At 44.6% G+C, this 19,630-nt stretch overlaps 2 protein-coding genes across 3 annotated transcripts in view; one reads left to right on the top strand and one right to left on the bottom strand.

Moving 5' to 3' along the window:
- Positions 1 to 451: 451 nt before the first annotated feature.
- LOC6736271 (trithorax group protein osa) overlaps positions 452 to 19,630 on the bottom strand; it is a 23,107-nt gene continuing 3,928 nt past the window's right edge. For both annotated transcript variants that reach the window (XM_016170585.3, XM_039294001.2), the window contains exons 5-10: positions 5,583 to 7,410; positions 4,961 to 5,216; positions 4,816 to 4,899; positions 4,590 to 4,757; positions 3,987 to 4,215; positions 452 to 3,928 (exon numbers count right to left, since the gene is read on the bottom strand). In XM_016170585.3, the coding sequence (XP_016029757.2) occupies positions 3,588 to 3,928; positions 3,987 to 4,215; positions 4,590 to 4,757; positions 4,816 to 4,899; positions 4,961 to 5,216; positions 5,583 to 7,410 (2,906 nt within the window). In that variant the 3' untranslated portion in view covers positions 452 to 3,587. The remainder of the gene's footprint in view (positions 3,929 to 3,986; positions 4,216 to 4,589; positions 4,758 to 4,815; positions 4,900 to 4,960; positions 5,217 to 5,582; positions 7,411 to 19,630) is intronic.
- Positions 13,733 to 18,388, top strand: LOC6736272 (monocarboxylate transporter 12). Its single transcript, XM_002083120.3, has one exon. It carries the CDS (start codon positions 14,789 to 14,791, stop codon positions 17,237 to 17,239), a length of 2,451 nt encoding a protein of 816 aa, XP_002083156.1. The 5' UTR covers positions 13,733 to 14,788; the 3' UTR covers positions 17,240 to 18,388.

Below are 19,630 nucleotides of genomic sequence, written 5' to 3'. Positions count from 1 at the left end.
CTAGCAATATTTAGCTTGCCGGATACGATTTTGTTTCAAGTGCATCTCTCTCAGCCCGGCCAAAACGAGTTTTCAGCTTTGGCTTGTGAATGGCATTTGTAATGAGTCACACGTGGTGCGATGAGTTCGTCTTCGCTGCCATGTCGTCGGTCGTCTTTTTTAGCAACTCTTTCCAATAGTCAACAATTGGAAACCAAAACAAGACTGAATTTGCTCCAAAGTGGCTGCCCATTATCGGCCGACTAGCCGCCGAATGAATTCCCTTTCCCTTTCGTGGGCCAAGAGCATCCGGAGCAACGCACCGGCATCTATTTTTGGGCCCAACCGGTTTGGACCCACCTCCTCTTGACCCACTCCGGCACAAGTTAGCGTCTCTCGCCCACTGAAATCCCAGTTAATCCAGAGCACCGGGGCGAACGGCTTTGCTTGTGGCAATGAAATCACTCGTTTATTTTATTGCTAGATAATGTTCATTTCATTTCGTTCGTTTATGATTTAGCTTTCCATGGTACATATCCGCTTGTTATGTTTACTTAGTTTAACTGAATTCGCTTTACTTTGTAGATTTACTTTAGCATGGTTTCTTTAGACTAAATGTGGACTAATTATTTCACTTCAGATTGTGTTGTTAATCGTTTCGCATTGTTAAACATCTAGTGTCTTGTTATTCTTTGCTGTTCGGCCTTTCGCCTTTCATACACTCATCTCTGGCCTTAGAAAACTTTGTTACAAAACTTGTAATATTAGTTTGTCAGCTGGCTCAGCGTACTTAGAGCAGCTCCATTACATCCTCCGATTACACGCTAATCCTCGTTATACGTTTAGTAAGTGCACTTGCCAATTTCTGTTTATCGGAGGAGCCTCTGGCCAGAGGCCTCAAAAAGAAGGAAAAGGTTGCGAAATAAACAAAAATTGTCCGGCAAACTTAATTACAACATTCGGGGACGATCCCTCTTTATACCTGGCCATACGCAAAAGGGATTTTCACTTATGTTAGTTAGTTACACAGCCTTAGAAACTACTTAAAACTAAAACATACATAATAAATCGGGGACAACAGAATGTGAGAAGGGTATTACAAAAATTATAAAAAGTTACCCAGAAAAATCATGTTTTGGTTATACAAAAATTAGGACACAGAACAGTGCGTTTCAAGACCATCAGGCAGTTGGAGCTTACAAAAAAAAAAAAAGGATACTTGGTTAAATATGATATAAATTCAGTTACCGATTCCATTTCCACAATGGCCGTAAAACACACTTTTCGTATTGGACATAACAAAAAGTGCTGATTAAAACATACAATTATTTTTGGAGTATTCCACAAATTATATAACAATTACAAAAAAAATAAAATATTTTTATATAAGAGAAAATTTTACAATTTTACAGCTTTAGTTCTATTCTAAGTGTTTCATTCGTTTATGTTTGACATTCTAATTTCGCTTGCAAAAATATATTTAAATGGTAATTCAACATGTTTCAATCTTTTCATTTTGTTTGCTTTGCGTGGTTTTTGTATAAATTGGATTTATAAATTTATATGTATTTGTTTGTTTCAGTTTAATTTTACTGTTTACGGTATAGCTTGGCTTTAAACTACATATATCAGTAATAATATTATTGTTTTTCAATATTCCTTTGCTTCTACATTTTTTCCGTTTTGTGGTTGTATCATTTTTTGCGTTTAGTTTTAGGAACCTATTTGTAACTAGCAAAACGCAGACGCGTACATGTTTCTATAAAAATCCTATAATTTCGCTTAAAATTAGTTCATATATGTATAACATCAAAATATATGTATATGTAGATTTATATTTATGGGTTCGCTTTTGAGTCCTATTCATAATATATGCGAAATATGTCAATGCATTCCATTCCACTATTATACAATTATCCCAAGATTTTTTGAAGATTTTATCTTATTCCCTCACCATTAAAGACCTGGTTCTTAAGTGCATTGATTTATACCAATCCATTAGAGAACGACCACTTGTCGGGTGAATCAGCACGCATTTCAGTATCTTTGAATGTTTTAAAATGATCAAACTCTTTGAAATCAAAGCGTAATGGTCGAAAAGCTTGCAATGACTTTTTCGCTTTTATAATGTTTAAAAATTGAATTCATCAAATAAATGATAATAGAAGTTATTAATCGTTAATTAATTGTATTATTCTCTTTTTGTTTAGCCACTGACAAAGCTTTGACAAGTTGTAATGTCTTCTTATCGTAATAATTTTTTTTTTTTTTGAAAATTTTTAGATGTTTTAACATTGGCACGATACCTATAAATAATATATATGCGTTTAGATTACATAGCTTAAGAAAATATATATGGGTGTATACGTTTGTAAGACATCTATTAACTAGTATGGTTGATTAGCATTAGTTCGTACCCGATTACATATAATAATTATTCCCATTCAAATCTTTCGTTACAATCCCAACACATTTCTCTAACATAATGTACAAACTAAATGCTCTAGGTCTGAGAAAAGAAAGTTAAGAACTCGAATATCATGAAGGCAAACATCGCATCCAAGCCGGGGAGACAATCCCCAAAAAGTTTCTCTAACTATGAATAACAAGTTCCGTTTGTGTATATATGAATCTGCTCGCCTAACTGATTACGTATAAAACTAAACAACATATAAAATAAATTACAAAATGAACGCGTTGTTAACTTACTTAACTGCCTATATGCAATGCAACACCCAGTAGTGGTCTATAAAAGCCGTATAGATAATGTGTTCAGCTCGTTACTTTCATGTTTAAACTTCCATCTACGTGAGCAAAAATTGTTAGCAAAGGAAGTATCTATTTGATTTGGTCTTCGAGACCATTACAAAAGTAACCCAGTTTGGCTTGTAGATGATGAAATGCTTGCGGCTATTGCTCTGACCACCACTGCCTGTATTTACTCTTTGTGTGGAAAACACCTTGGTTCTAAATGTATATTTCTTTAAAGCATATTCAAAGCATTCGATATATATTGTTGCTGGTTGGTTTGTTTAAATGCATGGTGCATGCCGCGAAACTGATCAACTACAATATATGATTATTTGTGTATATATACAGCTGTAAGCGTTTGTCATAACATATCGCCAAATTCCAAGGTATTTAAGGGCAATTCTAACATCCACTACTTCTAACATCTGGGAGGGCTTTTGTGCCACAGATATTTGGGGGTTTCGCTACGCTGAAGGATTTTGTAAATTTAGCACTAAGTTATACGTTAATTTACTCGCTGTTTAGTTTACAGAGTTCTTTCGTTTCTCTTTGTACAAAGTTTTCGCTTCAACGAGTTTCTTTTGCTGCCTATTTTTCTACTCAACCTTAATTCTAGTCTAGCTTAGAGCTAAGTTTCTTTCTCACATAATCGTACTCTAACACACGGTCATGCGCTTTGGACTTTGGGCTTAAATATATACCGCTCGAATATATCTAATTGTTAATTTGTATATGTATATGCATATAAAACCAATTTCGCATTCTCGCTCACAAGCACTGACACAAAAATATATGCAGTATATCGCTAGCACTTAAAGTTCTTATGTATTTTTACAACGCCCCGTTATGGTTCCTTTTCACTTGTTATCCCCGGCATTCGATGATGAGGAGCTGCTGCCCACGACTCCACCTGATCCTCCGCCATTCTGCTGCTGGGTTTGCTGCTGCTGCGGGGGCAGGGTGTCTGAACGGCGATAGTACAGCAGGTAAGGCACACGGGGCGTGTGCGGCTGGAGGACGTGCTTCTCGCTGACCGGCTTCACCGAGCTGTCGTCGTAGCGCAGCCAGCTGCTGTAGCCCGTGTGGAAAACGTCCGTGATGTAGTGGCCCTTCGACGCCTCCTTACCATCGTGATAGACAACCGCAAACAGGCGATAGGCGCGCTGCTTCTGCGAGGTCTTCTTTGAGCCGAGGATTTCTGAAACGAAGTCGAAAATGAACATCGGTACGATAATGATGATTTCATGGCAACATACTGGCATCGATCTTTAGTTCCACAGGGAAATCCACCTTCTTCAAAATCTTTGTGCACCCATCAGAGCGGTAGTCGAAGTACTTTAAATGCAATATCAGGACGACGGGTAGTTTCTCCAGCGTCATCTGCTGCCAGGCCACCACCTCCTGTTTGGTTTTGCTGCCTGTGACTCCCTCCAGCTGATCGCGACCCACAAGGATCTCCAGTGCCTCCTTCACAGATGCAGCTTTCTGTAGAGATATAACATTTATGAATTTAAATAGCTGATATGGGCAACATTATTTAAGTAATAATTATTCTACATTTATTGTTTGTGCCCACTGTTGAAAAAACTATTGAATACAATTATCTCTATTAAAAAGCGGAGCACGTGCATCAACCTCAACGTCTGGTGACCATCGCCAGAACGGAAACAATCACCAAACGCAGGCGAGGCTGAGCATTTCATCTTCCACGAACGTAACACAGACGCCGGCTGGGAAATGGTGCCGAAGTGTCTGTTGACTTGTCTGTGGTGATTAAATGATTTAATACCGATAAGGCCATGACATATTTTTTAAACATAAAACAAATTCTAAAAAGGGTATCCATATTCGAAACTCACTTCAATATTCAGTTGAAGCGTGAAGAAAGGCTGAATCACATCCGTGGAGTGTTCTCCCTCACGCTGCAGCCGGGAGCGCAGTTCTCCCCGGAAGATATCGCTTACGGGAGTGCGTCCGAAGTCGGTCTGGCGGGTTACGCTGCCCTTATTACGATTGTTGCAAATCATCTGGGGAGGAAAACATTCACTTAAGTGAAATGACATCATAATAAAGCAATTAACTTACCTGCCAGACATCGCCTCCATCCTCTGGTTCCGCGGGTTCCTGACCATTTTGCTGGGGTGTGGGCTTATCAATCAGCTTAATCACCTGCAACAAAGCCAACAAGACAATGAGAAATTTGAACCGCCAACTTTTGCCAAACACTTACCTCCAGCATCTCGTCGTTCAGCTTGTTTAGAACGTAGCCCAAGAATTCTTCGGCGTCCTCTTGACGACCTTCGACATGCTCCTCGCGACTGTCGTTCCACAGCTTGTAGATCTCAGTGGGTTCAAAGGCCATGTCGCATTGCAAATCTGAGCCCACAAACTCGTCCTTGCCCTTGCTTTGCGATCCCTTGTTGAGGTTGTTCAGACGCAGGCGAAGACCGCTGGGCAGCGATGAAAAGTTGGTCATAAAAGACATCCTATAGGCAATTAAAAAAACAAAAGGTTATAAAACGTAAACGGCTGTGTACTTAGATGTAACAAAGGATAAAATAATAATAGTGTTTGTGCCGCATTTGGCGAAGAAATCCAATAAACGTGAGATCTTCTACTTAAAATCGGAGCACGTGCACCAACCCCAACACTCAGCAGCTACCGCCAAAACGGAGGTAACCAAAGAGCGTAGACAGGGCCGGTGGCATTTCATCTTCCACAAACGTAACACAGACGCCGGCTGGAAATTGGTGTCGAAGTGTCTGTTGACTTGCCTGTGGCTTGGCTTCGAATGATTTGATTGAGCTAAATATAAGTTCTATTCCTATTCCCAGTTCGTGCTATAAACTTACATGGCGTTCACAGTGGGCGTTTTGACCTCGCTCAGGACAGCCGCCTGCTTGGGAATGGAGCGCAGCAGGTTGTAGAACGGCGAACAGCCGAGCAGGGCCTGCAGGATCGAGTTGATGTAGCAGTAGTTGGACCTGTTGGTCAGTCCTCGGGGACGCAGGCTGATCGGCGCCAAATTGGTCTTGTGGCGCGTCAGGTACTCGGCGTACTTGCTGGTCCACTCATCCAGTTGCTGCTGCACAGGACGCGGCGGTTCCGGCTTGAGGGGCTTGACGGATGCCGACGCGGGGCTGGGAGCAGGAACTGCCTGAGCGGATGCAGCAGAATAGGAGAGCGCTCCTGGAGTGACCAGCGGAACCGTGGGCGCCGGCACAGGTGCTGGCAACTGTGACTGCTGGTGAGCCGTGGGCAGGGGCAAATTCTGAGGAGGCGACGACGGCTGAGCAACTGGGGCGGCAGCCGCCACTTGAGCAGGCTGCGGCGGAGCCAATTGGAGCACTGGATGGGCTGGCTGCTGCTGTGCAATTTTGCTGGCCTCGTAGGGCGCCACCTTGGCCACGGGCTTGTTGCTGGCAAACAAACTAGCCCACGAAAGCTGCGAACTGTCGCTGCTGTTCTGCGAGGCTGGTGGCGCAGGTGGGGCAAGATTCAGCTGCGGCTGCGGGTTGGCTGACGAACTGGTGGCCACCACGGAGCTCAGCACTGCTGGCTCATAGCTCTGATGCTTTTTAGGAGCATAGTTGCTGTAGGACTTGCTTGGAGCTGCTGCTGCTCCTGTTTGTGCGGCCTGCGCATGTTGCTGTGCTGCAGGCTGCTGTTGCTGCGGGGCAGCCACGGCTGGTGATGCACTACTGTTGCCAGTCTCCGGTTGAAATTGATTTGGGGTAGCCGTAATGCTTGCCGTTGAGGTAGTTACTGTTGTGATTGCCACGGGAGCTGCAGACGCAGACGCAGTTGCTGCTGCCGGTGCCGCTGCTGCCTGTTGGCTGTTTTTGCGCTCCGGCGTTGGCGCTGCCCAAGCCACCGGCGAAGAGGGCATCTTCATGGTGCCGTAGTTGCGCACCTGTGGCTGGTTGTTGCTGCTGCTCGAACTGCTGTTGCTGCTGCTTCCGCCGCTGCTGTTGTTGTTATAGCTGTTCTGGGTGTGGTAGTGTTGCTGCTGGTAATGCTGCTGGTTGGTAAAAGTCTTAGTGGTATGGCTGTAGTTGGCTTTGCCCGCCGGTCCACTTGCAGCACCCACTCCAGGTCCATTGTTTACACTATTGGGAGAAGCGGTGACCGAAACCGACTGCGTGGACTTTTTGTGCTGAGCTGAATTGGTCCAGGACATGGTCTTGGTAGTTTGGATGCCCGTGTCGCTGCTGCCGTGCTGGTGATGATGGTGATTGTACTCTGAGGAGTACTTACGGCGCACCTGTTGCTGCTGCGATTGATTGTATTGCTGCGAGGGTTTGCGCTGTGGCTGCGGTTGCTGCTGCTGCGGTAAATGATGCTGCTCATGCTGATCATGGTAGCTGTTCTGGTGCGCAGCTTGTGGCTGCTGCTGCTGCTGTTTTGGCGACACCACCACCGGTGATGTTTGCAGCTGAGGTGCCACTGTAGCTACTACAAGGTTTGGCACTTTCGTTGGCGGTTTTTCGGTTTGTAGCGGCTGTAGTTGCTGCGGTTGCTGCTGCTCTTCTTGCTGCTGCTGCTGCTGTGGTAGTTGATGAAGCTGCTGTAGTTGCTCCTGTTGCTTCTGTTGGAACTCGATTTGCTGCTGCTTCTCGTTGGCCAACTTCTCATCCAAGGCCACCACCTCGTTGTTGTTCTGTGTCAAACTCTTGTCAGCTGCAAAGAGCAAGAAAGTTGATTACAATCAATAAAAGCTTTTACTCTGACCTTAAATGGCAATTTCCCAGCACCCGCTGTTGAAATGTGAGAAGAAATTCAATTGCCGCATGCAAACTAATTTACAAAATCAACATAATTGATGCCAATTGAAGCTAAATGCTTAGAACTCCAACGATCACTGACGGAATGCTTGGCTGTCTGAATTGTGAGGGAATTTTGGGAAGCCATAGGCAATTAATGCTTAATTAAAACCCAAATTGATTCGATATTATGTGAAGAACTGGCAAATATAACAAACAATATCCACAGCAAATACGGATAAGCCTACTAATCTGTCTGCATATTCGAATGCACAGAGCTGATCCGAAAAGAGAGCACGCATATCTTTCCCTTTTCCGGCTCCATGGGGGTTTTCGGTCTACATTTGTGTATGGATGGTTCAATAACTGCCGGCAGGCATTGTTCTCATGTCCCCCTTCTTTCTGCTTTATTTGTTCTGATACTGATAAGCGGGCCATCGATTGCAGCTATCAGTGCAAATAGAAAACATAACTAATCCATGTCAAACTCAAGTAGGGAAAAAACAGCCGAAGCTGGTGGAGAGTAGACCCCATTTGCGCTGTTCGACGGGCCAAATTGTTATTAAATCACTGGCGGATTGGCCTGTTGCTAGGTGTTTGAACTTCGCACTCGACCCTGATATGAGCCACCAGATAAACCAGCCTGGCCACTCGTTCCCAACTCGATAAGACCCGTACAATGTAGAGCCGGAAAAAGGTTAAGCCAACACGGGCGAATGGCAGTCAACATCCATGTGATCTCCCATCCCAGATTCAGTTCAAACAGATCGCTCCCTAATTTATACAAAGCGGAATCTGGGTCGGGATCAATATTGGGATATGTAAACTATAGGTTTCGAGAGCATACCTCAGAAATAACTCACTATATGCCTGATAAATAAATCAGTTCAGTTTGATCTTTTATGATCAATAAATCACTCCCTTTATAAAAACAATGGCGAAATATCAAAATGTTCTTTCAATAAGCATCTGTTACTTGTATTTACAACCTACTACTATTGCGATTAGGTTACATACCTTTCCCGCTCCTTTCTCGATTCAAAATCCCGCATGAGTTTTCCCATACACTACAAATTTATTCCTCGGATTGGATCTCATTTCCAAAGACAACTTTCCCAGGGCAGCCTGTACTTGTGCTGCTATCATTATTATTTATATCCCCCTACTGGCCATTTTGAACATGCTAAAATGGATATTAGCGCTTGACCACTAACCAAGTGCTCTTCAATTCGGAGTTTTGTCCATTGCCAGTTGGTGTTAAACGCCCATTTATTATTGGAAATATTTTCGCCCCCGCGGGCTCCATCGATTGAAGGCATCATATGACAATGAGAGCCCGCACTTCACTCCCCCTTGCCCCTTTCCCCTCTGCGGAATTTCGAGTGCGCTAATTAATTTCAATTAGCGACCAACAAGCCGAGAACTAAGTGTGCGCCGTGTGTTGTTCAATAAATATAAATATAGGTGAAATCGAGCAAATCGAGTGCAAATACTGTATGGAAATGTGTGGAGATTAATGCATTTAAAATAGTGGCAAGTGGCGCGCTGAGGGGGCGAAATCTGTGCCAGGGTGTCGTCGGTTTGGGTGCAATAACAACCGCTTTGGAACGTGTTGCCATAACGATTCAATAGAGAGGGACGCACTGAGCCGGGATTGTGCGAAAGAGAGCGGCGAGCCGCACTGTCACAAGGTTGGATGGATAATTACAGAGCTGAGTGCACAGGTAAATTGCAATGGCTTGACTGCTGCAACAAAAGCAAACAGGGAAATTGTCAGGCACGAAACAACAATATAATACGGAAGGCGGCGGGACTGTACTCAATTTCCATTTGTTATTCCATGTTCCATGTGATAAATGAAAAATCAACCGGGGGTCGGGGGTCGGGGCTCGCTCGCAGCAATGTCAATCCATTAGAATACTGGCATTCCCATGTCGCCCCCCAAACCGAGTCGTCTTCAAAAGTCCGCTTTCGGTTTCATCTGTATAACAGTTGGCCCGCCAAGCTTCATTGGTTCAAATGAATTTGTTTTCCAGTCTCAAATTCCACTTGATAAGGCCACATATATATATATATATATATATTTGGAGAAAAGAAGAAAGATTTCGTAATTGTTTCCGTTCCCTAAACAAACATAAACATCCAATAAAAAAAAGTCGCACTAGGTTAAGTCGCTGGCATTCCGAGAGCCTCCCCTTTTCCACAATTCATTTGTTGCTGTTATTGAACGCGCGATTTTATTCAATTTTTTATTAGCTAGCAACAGAAATCGGAGGAACCGGTGGCCGAGACCCGCTCTATGAGTAATTTATGCTTATTGAGCTTCGATTCGATCCGAGAGTCACCAATTGTAAACACGATGTGGACGCCTTTTAATTGAGCGAATCAGCAACAAAACCATATTTTCAGATATAAAAGTCGAACCGCAAACAAATTATCAGGATCTAAATATAAAGTCATAAAAATAAATTATTACCCTCATCTAACAGAAGTTTCATATATATATGCTTCACCGATTTCAAATATGCTTTCAATATAATATTTGGCGTACAAGGCAATAGTTATTTGAACAAAAGAAACAATAACACCATGTACATCAACCTATTCAATAAGAAGTTATTCATTTTGTTGATTAGTTCTTTTAATCAGTTCCCTGACTCACAAGCAAAATGAAAACAAACCAAAGTGCGTGGCGGCTAAAGTTTATTTTGGAGAACAAAGAATCCAGTATAAAGAATACAGCAGTATATGCAATTATGGCACATATAGATAGCAAGAAATTGCTTTCTTGTGCTTAAATTATACAAACGCTGCACTTCTCGATATACATGGATTTATACATTCACCACATATCGAATGTACGCTTAGTAATGCTTTTAAGTTTTATGTTATAAAATCTATACATCATTTAAATATATGTATAATTTTCCTTAAACGCGAAGGCATAATAGAGAAGATGACACTTTTTCATTTTCAAGCCCACGCGTCGTATGCGTAACGTGAGTCGCACACATTCACTCACATTCATTGTTGATTGAACTGACCCGTATGCAATGAAACGACTGGTCTTCCCATAATGGAGCTCACTGCCCATTGAAATTGATAAGTAATCTGCTCAAGCGTTGGATAATTCATGGCGGATGCGGAGCAATGTAGAATACAATGAAGAACGAGCACAGTTTCCACCGCCTGGCAACAGGGCCAAAAACGAATTGTTGCAGGCAATTCAATTGAATTCATTTGTGTCAATTTGAAATAAATAATACCCCGCGCAAGGAAGACGAGCGGGAAAAAGCTTAGAACAATAAGTGAAATTGAATGCGAACGAAAATTGCATAATTCTATGAGCCACGCGACCTTCGCCGCAGAAGAAAAACAAACAAACTATAAAGTATTTGGTGCGGATAGCACGGATAGAGGGGTTAGTCAGGGTTCCTAGCCACCTTATCGCCAAGTTATTTACAAGCTGTTGACGGTTTACTTCGAAGTGGCTTTAAAGCATCAACTGATAGGCATCGATGGTGCTGCGACGAGCGACAGAAGTTAACGTGAACTGACAGCCGTGGAATACAAGGACACGCGCTGAAATGTATCCTGTGCCCACCGCCCCACACGCCCACATTAACATATAAATGCGAGTAGCAGATTACGAAGGAGCGCAGCTCGCTTCAGTGTAACCCGTACATACAGTAGAACTCTGGGGAGAAGTCCGAGCACTTCACGAGATAAATTTAAATGTCCCGACTTAACTGGAACAAAAAACATGACTTCGAATCGGTAGTTCCGCACATCAAAGTCTTTTGATATGACAATTTCCCACAATTCGGATTGATTATGGGCCAGGTTCGACTGTAGCTGCCAGATAGGCAATGTATCTGACAGATACTGAGGCCAGGCTCATCGGCAAAACGGGCGCCGCATACCAAGCAACGCAACAAGTTGAACAAGCAAAAAACAGCAAGGTAAAACAGTCGAAGCAACAAACTGCGTCATTTTGAAAACACAATATTCTACAAGCTGTATTTTAGTATCTGTCGCCGTGTATCTGTATCTGTATCTGTATCTGTATCGGTACCTGAATCGGGGCAATGGCAATGGCAAGGAAAGCGTTGTCAGCGTAAAAAAAACGCTTAGCAGCCAAACAAAGCGAGAAAAGCATTGACTGCACAACACGGCGTATGCGCAATTTTCATTTTCATTAACAAAGAAGGCATGGGAACTAGCAAGAAAGGGGGTGGTGGACATGAAGGGGTGCTCTTAGTGGGGTGCTGCGAAGAGGGTGGGGTGACAATAATTGAAGAGTCATCACTGGTTCATTCAACCTTTCAGCAGCGAGGAAATAAAGAACTGAGGAAAGCTCTTGGACAGCTGGAGAAAATTCTTTTTGTGTTCTTGTCTCTGCAAAGCTCTGTTCCCTCAGCAAAGGATGAATAGTTCAAGGATAGTTTATTCATTGCACAAAGTGAACATCTGTGACAGTGCGAAAAACAATTTACGCTCATAAAGTGGAAAGAAGAAAGTCCCTTTTATCAAACTTGTCACGTTTACTAAAAATATTTTAATTAAAACTTAGTATGAAGCTAAATCCTATGGCATTTCATATTATCTTAAGTAATTTTTCTTAGTGCATTGCCCTATTTCACCCACATTTCACTCGCTTGCGTTTGGTTTTTTGGCACAGAATTCTGTTTTAAATGGGCCAGCTAATTTCCCAAAGACACCTGGTGCAAACGGCCACTAATCCATCCCGCTCAGTTTGGCCCCTAAAACTTTGGATATCGGGTGTCACGGGCTACGTCCTCGTTTTCCAAACGTCCTGGGTGCATTGCGTTTTGCGGCACATGCAATTTTAATAGGAAGAACTTTAACCGCACACATTGCGGTATAACAGTTTTGCTGCGATTACCGCTATTTCGGATTAAATTTCAGTTAGGTTAAGTGTGATTTGCAGGCACACGCAGATTGTTAGCCAAGATTGGAGGCGTTGGCCATTTGAGGCCCCACATAATGCGTTAATAACACAGCAGCAAATCGAGTTAGCGAATCGGAACACAAAAAAAAACATGAAAGAATCGTGGGAAGAGCCAAAGTGGCGCCCTCTGGCGTTGACCCACAATATCGGAGGGGTTTCATTTTCCTTCCATGTGAGCGTGTGTTTGACATGGAATTTTTATGAATGACATTGACCAACCACCCAAGAAGAAGAAAAACTCCTGCTCACATCCCCCTGAAGGAAAGAGAGAGCCCAAAGAGAACGAAAGAAGTCTCTTACGACGCCTCACCGCAACAAATACTACGAAAAAGTGCTAACCAAGCCGAAAAACTGTTATAAACAACCAGAAGACGAAAAGCACATTTTTACGATTTTACGACCTGGCAACAGTCGAAAAAGTTGATAAACAAAATAACTAGAAATATCTCAAAAGGCCTTCTTATCAGCTGCGTGTCGAATGCATTTTATTATTTAGGTGAGCCAACTGTAAAGATAATGCGCGGATTATACAATGGTCGGCGCCTAAAAGGCGGCAGACAAAAGTAACACTTTCACCCGAACACGCACTTAGAATGACAGTAGAACTTCCCTAAATGAAACTTACAGTTTGGAAGTTGCACTGTTACTAATAAAAATAATTAAAAATATAAATATCTACACTATGAAAGTGATTTGCCTTGATATTTTGAATGCGCAAATATTTTCAGTAATGCATTTGATACACATTCGCTACTAGAATAGGAAAAATATCCCTATGTTCAAAAGTGCCTTTAAGAAGATGTAATTTCCCTGCAAGGTGTCCTGTAAAATTTAGCGTAGCTTCTGAAAAGTAAAAGTTAACCTTTAACCTAAATCGGCAGTAAAGAGCAACAGTTTCTGCGCTCTTTGGTTTAGGAACGTTATGCAGTATAACAGTTTGAACAATTGCTGTGGCCATGTGGCAAAAGGCGGTTACCGGTTTTTCAGGCTTTACCTTTTCAAATTCAAATCAAAGAAAAGCAAAGATGATAAAAAGAAGGGAGAAAGACAAAAGACAACCCTTGGGCAAACAAAGAGGGGTTGTTTGTCGTGGCTCTCCCTATCTCTGCCGCTCTCTCGCTCTCGCGGCGATTTGTTTTTGTTTCAATCAGCTGTTTTTTGGGGACGAGAGAGCGCGAGTGGAGCTTGCGCTCTGTGAGCTTGAACTTCAAATGCAACAAAACGGGCGAGAGAGCGAAGGAGAGAGGGCGAGTGTTTTTACAGAAACTTAGAATTTGTCTTTGTACATCGTATAACAGTCGCTTTTTGCTGCCGTTACGAGGAATTTTCATTTTCATTTCGCAGCGGACGGCGCAGCAGTTCAGAACAAAACTCGGGGAATTCAAAATCGGAATCGGAGATTGTTATTTTTCGCCAGATTCGCAACAAGCAAACGAAAATGTCGCCCAAATGCAACTGCAGCTAAAAGTTATCGAGTAGTGTGTGTGTGTGCCGCCGAGTGTGTGCGTGGTGTGCGCTTTTTATCGATCACACTCCGCTCTTCTTCCTCCTCCTTTCCACCTCACCTCCCCTTCCGCACACAGACACTCTGCCACGCTCTCCAATCGAATTTCAAAGCTGAAAATCGGAAAATTATACAATTGCATTCGCAAATTACGACGTACACACGTACGTACGTACGTACAGCACCCCCAAAAAAGCTGAGGAAATCACAGAAACGCAAAATCAAAGTCAAAGAAAAATCAAAGCAAAGAACCAGCGAAAATCGGGCAAATTTAAGGAAAACAAACATTTTCTAGTGACCTCAGCTGCAGCTGCAAGTGCAAGTTAAAAATACACAAACAAAGCGGAAATAAGCGAAAATAAGGCACAAAAACCGCAAGGAAAATAGTAACGGTTAAACTGAAACCAGCACAAAATAAAGTCAAACAGCCCAACTGGAGCTAAAATATTAATAAACCAGGCCAAAGGCAGCCGTCGTCTAATATTTGCTTAAATACAGGCAGCCCACGCCTTTTATCGCTAGTGAATTTATGAATTTATCAAACTAAACGAAAACAAAAACTCAATAACAATTGACACACACTCACACAAACGACAACTGCAGTGGGAGAGCAGCGAAGAGTGAGCTTGCAAAGAGCGAGAGTGAAGAGATAAACTTGGGCTCTCTCCTTCGCATTTGGCATTCACACGCGGGCAGCGACGCCAAGCGGACGTTCCTCCTCCTTCTCCACCCTTCGCGCATCGCACTTTCTAGCCCACTTTTTCAACTCCACCAAAACCGCGTGTGTGCCCGGGAACCCTAACCCTTCGTCCCGCCAACATGGTGGATACTAACAGTTCAAATCCCGGCATCGTGGGGGGAAACTCCGCCTCGTCCGCCAGACTAAGGAGATTCGAGCGGACGGACAGTGAGCTGGCCTGTGAGGAGGCGGCCAGGCTGACGGCGGAACAGAGTCCAGAGGACGAGGACAACCAGGATAACGACGAGGATGACGACGACGAGGAGAGCGTCTACGGGGAACTGCCGCCTCCGCCGGACGGAGGATACGGCTGGGTCATCTGCTTCGCCAGCTTCATGTGCAACATGATCGTGGACGGTATCGCCTACACGTTCGGCATCTTCCTGGAGGAGTTCGTGGCCTACTTCCACGAGGGCAAGGGCACGGTGGCCTGGGTGGGCAGTCTTCTGTCAGGAGTCTACCTTAGCGCCGGACCCATCGTTTCCGCCCTGGCCAACAAGTACGGATGCCGAGCCGTCTGCATAGCCGGGAGCATAATCGCCTGCATAGCCTTCGTCTTGAGTACCTTCAGTACCAACGTGAGCATGCTGATGGCCACCTATGGCTTCATGGGGGGATTCGGGTTCGGCATGATCTATCTGCCAGCTGTAGTGGCCGTGGGCTATTACTTTGAAACCAAGCGGAGTCTGGCCACAGGAATCGCGGTCTGCGGCTCTGGTTTTGGCACCTTCGCCTTTGCCCCGCTGGCCACCTATCTTCTGGAGGAGTACGGCTGGAAGAACGCCCTGCTCATCTTTGCTGGCCTGATACTCAACTGCGCCATCTTCGGAGCCATGATGCGACCCCTGACCTACCCGAAAAAGAAGAAGCAGAAGCCCTTGATGCAGAGGATGTACGAGGAGAAGCAGCTGCAGCTGGAAAGGGGTTCCTTTGCGGGCTCCCACTTCATGGTGCAGTTACCGGATGGAACCATCGAGCGGAAACTGAAGATGCCGCTCAATGCGGATCCCGGCGTGCATTCCAGCTTGAATTTGGAGCTGCTGGCCCAACAGGCAGGCGGCGGAGGTCTGCACCCTGTCTCCACCCTGCCCACCATCACGGAGTCTAAGGTGGTGGATGTTCATCGACAGAACGGCGCGCAATCTCCACCAAATGGCGACAGCAATGGACAATTGTCCGCTCGATCCGCCGCAGGGGCCGTCGGCCGCCGTCCTCACAGGAACTCGGAGTCGGAGAACAGCCCGTACCACTCGCAGGATGCCATGACGCGGAACGCATCACAGCCCGCTTTCCTGGCCGGAGATCATCAGAGTTTGCCCAAAAACGGATCCGTGCCAGCATTCAACACGCGAGTGAGGAAAACATCCGCCTCGGAGCGCTTCCAGCCTTCGCTGGCCGCCATCAGGGCCACTTCTCGCGGAGATTTGGAGGCAGGAGCTGGCGGTGACTTCGCCTCCTCGAAGTTGTCGCTGTCCCAACGGCAGGGCGGCAGTCAAACTGGCAGCAGCGGCAGGATGGTACGACCCATGTCCCGCAAGGATATCTTTTACTCGGGATCCGTGACGAACCTGCCGCAATATCAGTCCCAGAAGTCCCTGGCCAACTACAGGAATTCGGTGCTGTCGCTGACCAAGTACGAGAAGAGCATGCAGAGTGTGGCTAAACTAGATCCCTTGGCCGAGGCTGAGAAGCACCGCGAGGAGTATGACCTGTGTCCCTGCCTGGGCATTCCCGATTCCGTGAAGTCCGTGGTCAACACCATGTTGGATGTGAGCCTGCTGAAGGATCCCGTCTTCATGCTGATCGGCGTATCGAATATTTTTGGAATGGCCGGGCTGTACGTGCCCTTTGTCTACCTGGTGGATGCGGCCAAGGAGCACAACATACCCAAAAACGATGCGGCCATGCTGCTGTCCATCATTGGCATCACCAACACCGTGGGCCGTGTCTTCTGCGGATGGGTGGCGGACCTGCCGCAAGTGAACTCGCTACTGCTCAACAACTGCTGCCTCCTGGTGTCAACCATAGCCGTGACTTTGACCCCATTGTGCTACAGCTACGCGGCCTACATAACCATGTCCATATTCTTCGGACTGGCCATCTCGGGCTACATCTCGCTGACGTCAATTATCCTGGTCGACCTGCTCGGCCTGGACAAGCTAACAAATGCCTTCGGACTGCTGATCCTGTTCAGGGGATTTGCCGCCCTGATCGGAACGCCCTTGGCGGGAGCCATCTACGACATGACGCACACCTACGACCTGCCCTTTTACATGGCTGGTGCGTTGTTCGGCATCTCCACGATAACCAGTTTCCTGGCGCCCTGCTTGAAGAGGTGCAGTCCCTCGGAGGAGACTCCGGTGCATGTGGAAACCCTCACCCCCATCGACGAGGAGCAGGGCGAGGATGCCGAGGACGACGAGGATCAGCCCATCACCATAGTGCCCAAGATCATCAAGACACTGGCGAGTCCGCAGCAGGAAGAGGGACATCCGCAGTTCCCCCAGAAGACAAGCGAATCGAAGCTCTAAGGAGATTCGATCGGTTGGAAAGGAGAGAGAAGTGAATTTACAAGGGGCAGTGCGGAGCTTAAGAGGATCCGGTGAGATATTTTTCTATTTACTTATACAGCAGAGGAGGAGATCAGAGATCGAGCACACCTATATACAAAGTGGAGAAGACGGATGGATATATATAGCCAGCCCCACACCATATATACATATATATATACCTTTAAGCCTAGGCAACAGCGGAGGATGAAGTGCGGAAAATTCACTTTTCTACCAGGAGAACTCAGCTTAGCTTGCGATAAGATATAGAGAAACCTTCGGCTATATATAAAGTTATACTACGCTCATAAATTACCGATCGAAAACTGATACCGATCGCTGGTAGATTGCAACTGTTATACAGCAACCACAAAATATTGTAAAGTAAATTCTATTATTATTATTTGTTTGTTAAACCCTACGATTACTATAATTACCATTATGATTACTATTAAAGATTATTGTGTACTTCTAATAGTTGTTGGCCAGGCGTTATAAATGTGTCATACCGTAGCGATATAGCGATAGAGCGATACATAGCGTGTGTGTAAACTAAAGTGTAGCTAAGTAGAGGTGGCCCGATCAACTTAAAGAGCGGCAGCAACTATTTCGAGAAATAATAAATTGTATATTTTTTAAGAAGGAACGCTACACAGCAAAACTCAAAGGCGAGAACACAAAGGACCGCAGTAAGAACTAAAATTGTTTTCAATTTTACACTAATCGTTTAGGTGGCAAACTCAAATACAAATTTACGGCTCATTTTGTAAGTTACTTACTAAACTAAAGTCCAGCAACAGAAAAACCAAGAGCTAATGATTTTTAAGGCTTGTGTGTGTCCGTTTTTAACTATCCAAACATATAGCCTAGTAGCTACGAACCATAAGCAATACGGCAAGTGCAGTTCTATACAAACGAAATTGTTCACGCGGCTAAACTAATTAAACAGTATAATATGTACCACAAACAATATTCTAAATCTGTTTTACGCATAAGAACGGGGCAGCAAACAGTGAGCGAGTGGGAAACACATCAATGTAACATTTAGAACAATAAGTGTTGAGAAGGAATGAGAAAAGCAGCCAGAATAGTAATAAACGATATTGCCATACATTTTAAAAACCGTCGAAACCAAAGCGTTTTTGTGGGTGCATCTGGGGGATATGGAGTTTTTCACTCGCGACATTCGCAACGTTCGGGGAAACCGAGAGACATGGACTCAATGGACTGCGCTCTATTTGAATAAGTGTAAGTACTTGTATCAAGAGGTGGCTCGTGAAAGCTTTAGCACAATTATAATCTCCCTGGGGAGCGTGTGCCGCTCTAAAAGCCATCGATCAAAAGTTTGCCTTGGACTTAAGTTAATGCGTTTATCAGGGAACGTGAAACCCCTTCGATGTCGCGGAAAATCAGATCATAACGAGCTTACTCGTAAAACCCTCGACCCAAATGATTAGCCTAATCAATTTGCCACAAAGAGTTATGGCTTCACTAATTGTGGCGGGCCACAGGGGAATAGTGTAGTGTGTATCATTCCAGTCTGTGGACAAACACTTGGCGATATCGCCATATGAAAGCCGTCTGCAAAGCCAAGTGCTTCGAAAACAGCCATAAAAGAAAAACCTCTCGACTAGACGGTGCTCGTTGAACCGACGTAGATACAGATACGGTTATGAAAACAACTGGAACCCAATCAGTTGGCAAGACCTCCTCCATTTCGTGAGAGATTCCCAATTCCCAGTCCGTGTGCATTCAAACACGAGAGGCAATAAAAAAAACCAATTAAATATCGCTAGAATAACCTTAAATCAATCGAAATCTTGCAATCTACTGTGTTAATAATCAATGAAGTAATACTTGCACCTATCTGCGATTCTGTTTCTACCTCTGTCCAAGTCAACTGGCTTCCAGAAGGAATTAGAAGCCCAGCCAATCGATCATATTTTATACAATTCTTCAACTGAAATGAATCCTAAATCTGCAGTGGTCAAATAGAACCGAATAAATACCCTACATCTTCCCTGTCCACTTGGCCTTTTGTTTAGCAATTAGGCTTGACAACAGGCAAATAGAATACGCCAGGCCAACAGGTTTAGATGAATCCCCTGCATGGGCACATGAAACTCTCGATTGCGATTAGAATACGAGTGGTTGGGAGTGGGAGACGTCCACCCCGGCATTTTCACTCGGATTCGTCCGCCCATTCGATTGATAAGCGTGAACAATGCACACAAGAAACGAGCAAACAAAATAATAACAAAGAACTGGACGGAAGCGACTTGTGCGGCTGATTAGAGAGTGGGTTGTGGGTGATTCAGTGGGTGGATGGGTGGTCAGCAAGTGTAACACCTGTTGGCGACTACACGACGGTAG

The sequence above is a fragment of the Drosophila simulans genome, chromosome 3L, assembly GCF_016746395.2.
Source record: "Drosophila simulans strain w501 chromosome 3L, Prin_Dsim_3.1, whole genome shotgun sequence".
Classification (NCBI taxonomy): domain Eukaryota; kingdom Metazoa; phylum Arthropoda; class Insecta; order Diptera; family Drosophilidae; genus Drosophila; species Drosophila simulans.
Note: the sequence above shows the minus strand (reverse complement) of the source record. Positions and strands in the feature narration are given on the sequence as shown.

Coding starts and splice junctions, on each gene's coding strand:
- LOC6736272 (XM_002083120.3), top strand. CDS start 14,789: ATGGTGGATACTAACAGTTCAAATCCCGGCATCGTGGGGGGAAACTCC.